At 34.4% G+C, this 7,677-nt stretch overlaps 1 protein-coding gene across 3 annotated transcripts; it reads left to right on the forward strand.

Moving 5' to 3' along the window:
- Positions 1–302: 302 nt before the first annotated feature.
- Positions 303–6,400, forward strand: LOC129880989 (ras-related protein RABA5a-like). 3 transcript variants are annotated; one of them, XM_055955274.1, is made up of 3 exons: positions 303–600; positions 4,165–4,817; positions 5,739–6,400. In XM_055955274.1, exons 2-3 carry the CDS (start codon positions 4,478–4,480, stop codon positions 6,077–6,079), a joined length of 681 nt encoding a protein of 226 aa, XP_055811249.1. In that variant the 5' UTR covers positions 303–600; positions 4,165–4,477; the 3' UTR covers positions 6,080–6,400. The 3 variants fall into 3 exon arrangements, with proteins under 3 accessions (XP_055811249.1, XP_055811251.1, XP_055811250.1); XM_055955276.1 differs by lacking the exon at positions 303–600 and adding an exon at positions 767–805; XM_055955275.1 differs by lacking the exon at positions 303–600 and adding an exon at positions 2,155–3,802.
- Positions 6,401–7,677: the final 1,277 nt, after the last annotated feature.

Genomic DNA, 7,677 nt, shown 5'->3' on the forward strand with positions numbered 1-7,677 from the left:
AAGTAAGCAAAATATCGCTATTCATTGTAAATCTGGAGGCAAAATAGCGTTATTTACAAAATTTTCTCTTACCTGACACAACAAATTAAGACTCTATATTTATTGAAGAGTAAATACTTTACTGTGAAGAAAAATTAACTGGAAGTAAGCACTAATAAAACTAATTTGATAAGCATAACCAAATCTTTATTTATTATTTAAACTTCACATTTCGTGATATCACATAAAGTGAGACATATGAAATTAGTAATATATTTTGGATTAGGATTGGGCCACAAATATATCCATTAGCTGAATAAAACCCACTTATTGCTGCCATATGTTCAACATTGTATAGTGTAAAAAATACTGTAAATCTGGTATCTCTCCTTCTCTCTCTCTCTTGTCCACTCTCATCTTGCCTGAATCTTGAAATTTTCCTTAATCTCTCCAAAACCCAAAAAATTGATTCCTATGTTTTTTCCCACAAAATTTTCAAATCACCCCATTTTTAGAGCTGTTTGATTTCATTGATCTGCAATCAAGAAATGATTCTTGATTTGGTCACACGCTTGATAGATTGTTAAGGGAATGTATCATTTGGTCATTACAAAGAATTGGGTATGTGCCTTTTGTCAAAAAGATTGAATCTTTATTACCCAATTCTTTTGTTTATTAGTTTCTTATTATCATTGTTTACTTAAAAATGCATTTTTTGGAGCTTGAAACTGATAAAGATTGAATTTTTTTTCCAGCTTGGTACCAGTTTTTTTTTGTTTCACCTTGAAATGGAAATATGGGTTGATTTAGGAATATCCTAAAAAAGGTGGTTCCTAATTGTATTTAGTATTATGTGTCTATTTTTATCTTTAATTGGTAAATGCCAAAATTCTATGATTTTTAAGTGTTACTCCCACCGTTTCGATTTTTGTTACTATCTATTGTTTATTATACTTTGATTATGGTATTATTATGTTGTAGTTATTATTATTTTTTTCTAGATTGCTTTGTCATGCTATCTTTATTTTTTCGTGGCTTCTTTAGCTTTTGTTATTTCTTTTCCCGAACTGCTTAATGTAATTTGATTATATTATTATTATGTTGTAGTTTTTTTTTAGAATGTGTTGTCATGCTATCTTTATTTTGTTGTGGCTTCTTCGCTTTTGCTATTTCTTTTCCCGAACTGCCTCGGTATACTTGTCATTGAGCCGAGTGTCTCTCTACCTTCCAAGATAGATGTGAGATCTGCGTACACACTATCCTCCCCAAATAACACTTGAGGAGTTGAGGGATTGCACTGAAGATGTTGTTGTCGTTACTCCCTCTATTTCAGTTTATTTGTCATACTTTTTTTTTAGTTCGTTTTAAAAAGAATGTCTCTTTCCTTTTTTGGTAACTCCTTAATTCTAACTTTCCCCCAAACCTATTTAAGACCACAAGATATTTTTAGATTAAGATTACAACTCCACAAAATTCAAAAGTCTTTTTACTTTCTTAAACTTCGTGCTAAAATAAAACCAAATAAACAAATTAAACTATAGGGAGTAAAAATGTTGCACTAGAAGTAGTTATGTCAGACTTAGTAATTATTGTATGTCTTGTTTGAGTCATACAACATATTTTGAGAGTTCTTTTTATTAGACATGATGAGACAACTTATGCAGTGTAGCTTATTGTTGAAATTATTTAATATAAGGGTCCCATATAGGAAGACATTCAACTTTAGGATACTGTTCTCCTTTCTTAAGGTCAATTTCATTTCAATTGTCAAAATGATTTACATGTGGATGGGGCTCTTTTCCTATTCATGGTTGAAGGCTGGGTGAGGGTGTTTATCTTTTTCTTTTTTGGGTTAGGAATATGTTGCTCAGACTCTTCAAAATATTGTCGCATCTGTGTCTGATTACTTTTGGAGGATCCGGCACACAATTATTGACATTTTGAAAAGTTCTAGCAACAATATTCGAATAAATTTGGAGAGATCAGCTAGACATTTTTTTTTTCAATTCCTGATAAGGGATCTAGTACTACTACATGATGAAGGTTAAAAAAAATTAAACTATCTGTTAGTCATTTTGCATTGTAGTATTAGTTAGTATATGCGTAGTATCTTATTCTATTAATTTTCTGTTTCATTTGTTCCATTTATTGCTATTATGTTGTCATTTTTTTCCTTCTATCATGCTTTGATTACATTTGTTTTGAGTCGAGGGTCTATTGGAAACAACCTCTCACCCATAAAGGTAGGGGTAAGGTCTGCGTACATCCTACCTTCCCCAGATCCCAGTTGTGAGATTACCCTGGCTGTGTTGTTGTTGTTGTTTTAACCATTTTAGGGAGTACTAGTGTACTACTATTACTACTATTTGCAGAAGGTTGCACTTTCTGTTAATCGGTGTGATATTAAGTCTTTGTTATAGGAAGAACGAAATTAGCTAATTACGGAGAGTCATGTAAGCAAAGGATTTATATAAATGACACAAACTATTTTGGATTAAACTATCCCATCTATGGGTAAGTAGGGATTTCTAGAACCCTTGATATTCCATGAAGGACATAGTATTGGAATGAAATAGACCAAAATCGAGTGAATGGTATGCAATATTTATATAGCCAACCTGATTATTGTACATGGTGTTGATGTAATTTTGGATACGGTATGAGGTCTCCACAATTTGTAATCATGTCTTATCACACTGGCTTAGTGCAAGCATTTACGAAATCTTTGATGACTGATCAAAAATGAAAGATTTATATAGCATTCCATTGTTTGAGATTGTGCTGTAGTTAATTGATTTGATTAAATTTCATAGAAAGGTGCATTGTGCTTGTAATCTAGGGCAATTGCGATATAGACATTATTCTCCTTTTGCCCCTTATGTAGTATTTATACCGAAGTAGTACAGTCAGAGGGTTTGCTTGGAAGTTGAAGATGTTGGAGTGGCAACATTAGGAAATAAGGCTTGAATCCCAACTTGGTGAATCTTCTCATCTGCCTAAGACTAAGTGGATTGAGTTACTCGTTATGTGTGTTGGTGGAAGGTAGCAGGAACCTTGTAAATTATTAAATTATAGTCAAGGTGTGTGTAAGTTGGCCAGATACCATCGATATCAAGTATGCAGTTTATGATAGATAGAACTTCTAATGTTCGAGGTGGCTTTAGCTTAAAATGGAGTGTTCAAGAGGAATTAGAAGTGGTGGGCATTCTAAATTTCATAGAGCTCTTTATTAGAAGTGGTGGACTCCTTTTCATATTGTTTTTTTTTTTATATATCCGCTACTTAGCCCGAGGGTCCATTAGAAACAACCTCTCTACCTTCGCAAGGTAGGGGTAAGGCTGCAGATACAATACACACTTGTGGGACTACATTACGTATGTTGTTGTTATTGTATGTTTCCAGAAGTACAAGTGCCAGTTTTATATCAGTCGTCAGCTATGGCTGATTTGCACATGACCAAAAAACACGAGGAACCTTTACTTTGACAGCAACCTTACAATACTGCAATTTGAATCTCTAATACTTTCAGTTATATGGGAAAGAGGGTGAAATGTTGTAAGCTGCACAATACTGAAGTTCAAGATTCTTCAATCAATCACAGCTCATGTATAGACTTCTAGTCATTAATGTATGAATTAATAGTCTTCCGATAGTTAATGAAATTTAACAGCCCCATCTACTGAGTTTTTTTGACTTGTTTTCAGAGAAGGTGGCCACTCTCTCTCTACTCACCAAAAAAACACATGCGATGTGTGTTGGTGATTGTTTGTCTTTTCGCATACTTTATTGAGCAATAGTTTGTAACTTAACATGGTATGATCAGGTAAAAACCTATAGTGAATTAGGTGAATTTTGGAAACTTCTTTAGGTTCACAAGATTGTTCTTATGTATGTCATCGACTTGATTTTTCAAATGGTCACTTAACTAATAGTTGTTATCTCAGAAAGTCACTTTGTTTGTTGAAGAAAATTGGAATGAACAACAAAGGTGACTTTCTTAGATAATAACTACCATATGAGAAATCAACCCGTATGTCATCTCAGAATACTTCAACAGCAACAGCAAAAACTACTACTACACCTCAATTCCAAGCTAGTTGACGACGTCATTTTAGAATTTAAAACTTAAATTTTCCATGTTCCACGAATTTTCAGAATGCTTGATTTCCATCATATTGCTTTCAGGTTTTGAGCTTAATACTTGGCGGCAAGAAGCAAGGGAGTGGGAGCATAGCACGGGATGGACACTTTATTCTTTGCTGAATTTTTTAAGTTTCTGATGCTTTGCTTTCGTGCAGATATTTGAAAATCGTCACTTTCCTTTTAGGACTGAATTAGAACTTGAAGAAGTTACTACACTGACTGGAGGGAAATTGTAGTTCGTGGTTCCTTTCAAGTCCACTTTGAATTTTTTTCTGCCATTCCTCATCTCCTGTTGCTTCGTAGCATAACTAACTAGTTATGGTGTTCTAGCTTCCCATTTTATGTGGTGAAGAAGATGGCACACAATTCTGAGGACGAAAAAAAAGAGGATTACCTTTTCAAGATTGTATTGATTGGTGATTCTGCAGTTGGTAAATCGAATTTGCTTGCTAGATTTGCTAGAGATGAATTCTATCCAAACTCAAAGTCGACAATTGGAGTAGAATTTCAGACTCAAAAGATAAACATAAATGGAAAGGAGGTTAAAGCGCAGATATGGGATACGGCTGGTCAGGAACGATTTAGAGCAGTTACTTCTGCATATTACAGAGGTGCAGTTGGAGCTCTTCTGGTTTATGATATTAGTAGGCGCCTGACTTTCGATAACATTGGTCGATGGCTTAATGAACTTCAGAGTAAGCAATATGCTATTCATTTATTTTGTTGTTTCAGTTTATATTTGTTAGACTAGATACTTGTTTGTTTTCTCATTTTAGTTTAAAATTGCCTAATCTACATGCTCCGTGTTTAAGGTACTTGAGGAAGGTCTACACTGGATTTTGTTTCAAAATAGCTCAATAGTTGAGAATTAAGGTAGAAGGTTAGTAGATAGTAGAGCGTTGTCTCGCTTACCCTCCCATACTAGCAGTCATAGTATTTCTCATTTAGCTTCTTGTCCATCGATTTCTGTTACGATCTATTGTCTCTTGTACTTCGACTATCACACTTTTTCAGAATGCTTTGTCATGCTTTCTATATTATTTTTCCATGATCCCTTCACTTCAGTTATTTCTTTTTCAATCTGCTTTGATATGCTTTTCCTTAAGCCGAGAGTCTATCGGAAACAACCTCTTTACCTCCCAAGGTAGGGGTAAGGCCTGCTTACACTCTACCCTCCCCAAACTCCACTTACACTGGGTATGTTGTTGTCGTTGTAGTTGAGAATTTTTTATTGGCAGAGATTATACCATGTCATTAACGCATAATCTGTTTTGCCAACGGTACATTAAATTCATCTTTTGGATTATGCAGTGTGCTCCTGTATGATTCTCTGGGTTGGTTGGATTGTTTGGAAGGCACCACTGTCCTATGTTGCTCAGACTCTATAAAACTGTTGATGTACCCGTATTGGATTCTCCAAAAAAGTACTACTTTTGGAGGATCTTGCATGCATACGCCGACATTTTAAAGAATCTGAGCAACATAGCATGTATCCTTGATGTGCTTGTCCCTAAAATTGCTCATAAAATAAAGCAACATACATGACAGCTTCAATTTTCAGCATCTTTACTTAGTTGATAGCATTTTTTTTGACTTGTATCTTACTCGGTTAACAGCTCATTCGGACATGAATGTGGTTATAATACTCGTTGGCAACAAGTCCGATCTCAAAGATGCCAGGGAAGTTACAACAGCTGAAGGCAAAGCCTTGGCTGAGGCGAAAGGTCTATTTTTCATTGAAACTTCAGCTTTGGATTCGTCGAATGTAACAGCTTCTTTCCAGACAGTTGTAAGGGAGATCTATAATATTCTGAGCAGGAAAGTTATTCAATCTCAAGAGCTCCAGAAAAAGGACTCGGGGCGGCTAGCAAATGGTAAACCTGTGGTTTTGCAGGCTGATGATGGAAATCAAGAAACAGTTGCAGAAACAAAGAAAGGTGGATGTTGTTCATCATAAGTAAAACAATCTATATGGGAGCAATTTCCCCTCAATGTGGGACTTCCTGGCGTGAATTTAGATTTACTCGGCCCCAATGCAGGTGCTGAACACCGAGTGGGAGACCCAAAAAAAGAAAAGTAAACAATCCTCTTTTGAGTCCCAAGACATGTCAATATCACTTCTCCCATGATGTAATTCAGTTTCTTGTTGATTGAAGAAGTACTACTTTTTTTTGGATCTATAGGATAAACTTCTTTAGAAAATGTAAATGATCTCAAGGGGGGAAGAGCATTTTTTGACTGTGTGTGGAGTTTTTAGTTTTGTATAATTCAATTTGTTTTCTTTGATTTTTCCTAGTAGGGTTTGGATATGATTTGATTGAAATTTGAATAAAAAAAGTATTTTTTGACAAATGCATGTGGAACTCATAATTATAACAATTTTATTGGGTAGGTTTTGACCCGCAATAAAAGCGTAATGATTTGAGTACTGTCTCGAAGAGAGGCTCAATGAAATAAACATGTCCTTAAAGATGCGTACTACTTGCACCAAGATAGAAAGACATTATGAAGCTTCATTGTTTTCTGGGATCGACTTTGGGCTTTTTCTCGTAACTTAGGTGGGTGAACGGCTGGCCGCACCTTTCAGTACGACTACTTGTTATGATGTCACTCTAGTCACTAATTCTTTCTTCAGCATCCTCCTCCTTGCGATTAAGATAATGACTTCGAGCATAGCCAGCTTAGTCAAGGTGTGCATAAGTGGCCCGTTATAAAAAAAATATGCTCTTTTTTTTTTCCAATGCAATTCTCAAATGATATAGGAGTGTATTATTTTCTAATGTATTTTAGATGAAAAAGTTATGACCCTTGTTTGCAGTAGTTACAACTCCCACCAACTATAACCCTAAATTCAAGAAATTAATTATATATAATCACTATTTATTACTGGCATTCCAAAATTTCATGCGAGCCAAATAATGTATTCTTTCCATCACATTCTTTTTAAACCATAGAAATTTGTAACAAATATACCATTCATTTCTTTGGCCTTCTCATTTACACATTTTTTTTGTGTTCAAAATTTAAAAAATATTTCTATATCCTTCATTTTCTTTTTTTAATATAAAAAACACAAACAAACATCTTTCAAAGAGAAAGAAGAAGGGAAAAGAAAGAAGAAAAAAAAAGGTATAATTTTTTTTCTTTTTCCTTCTTCTCCTTTCAACCAAAACACAACATATTTATATATATCATTCACAATTTTTTTCTCTCTCTAATTTGTTGTTTATTACAAAAATGGCCACCAGGAAACTGGTTACCTTGATGGTGACCTTTTGTCTGCTGGTGGCTACAAATGCAACAAAAATAATTACAAATGTAGCACCTGAAAAGAGCAACAATATGAATTATTCTTTGCCACAATGTTATTATGAATGCTTGCAAATTAGAGTTTTCACATTGACTGAGTGCCAAAAAGAATGCAGAAAAGCTTGTAAAAAGCACAACAACAACTACAACAACAACATTGTCTAGGGGCATCAAATCGCGATCGTGAAAGTATACGAGAGAGAAAATAATCAAACATTTATAGAACATATTTTTGATGTAAAACAT

Source organism: Solanum dulcamara, chromosome 2 (genome assembly GCF_947179165.1).
Source record: "Solanum dulcamara chromosome 2, daSolDulc1.2, whole genome shotgun sequence".
Taxonomy (NCBI): domain Eukaryota; kingdom Viridiplantae; phylum Streptophyta; class Magnoliopsida; order Solanales; family Solanaceae; genus Solanum; species Solanum dulcamara.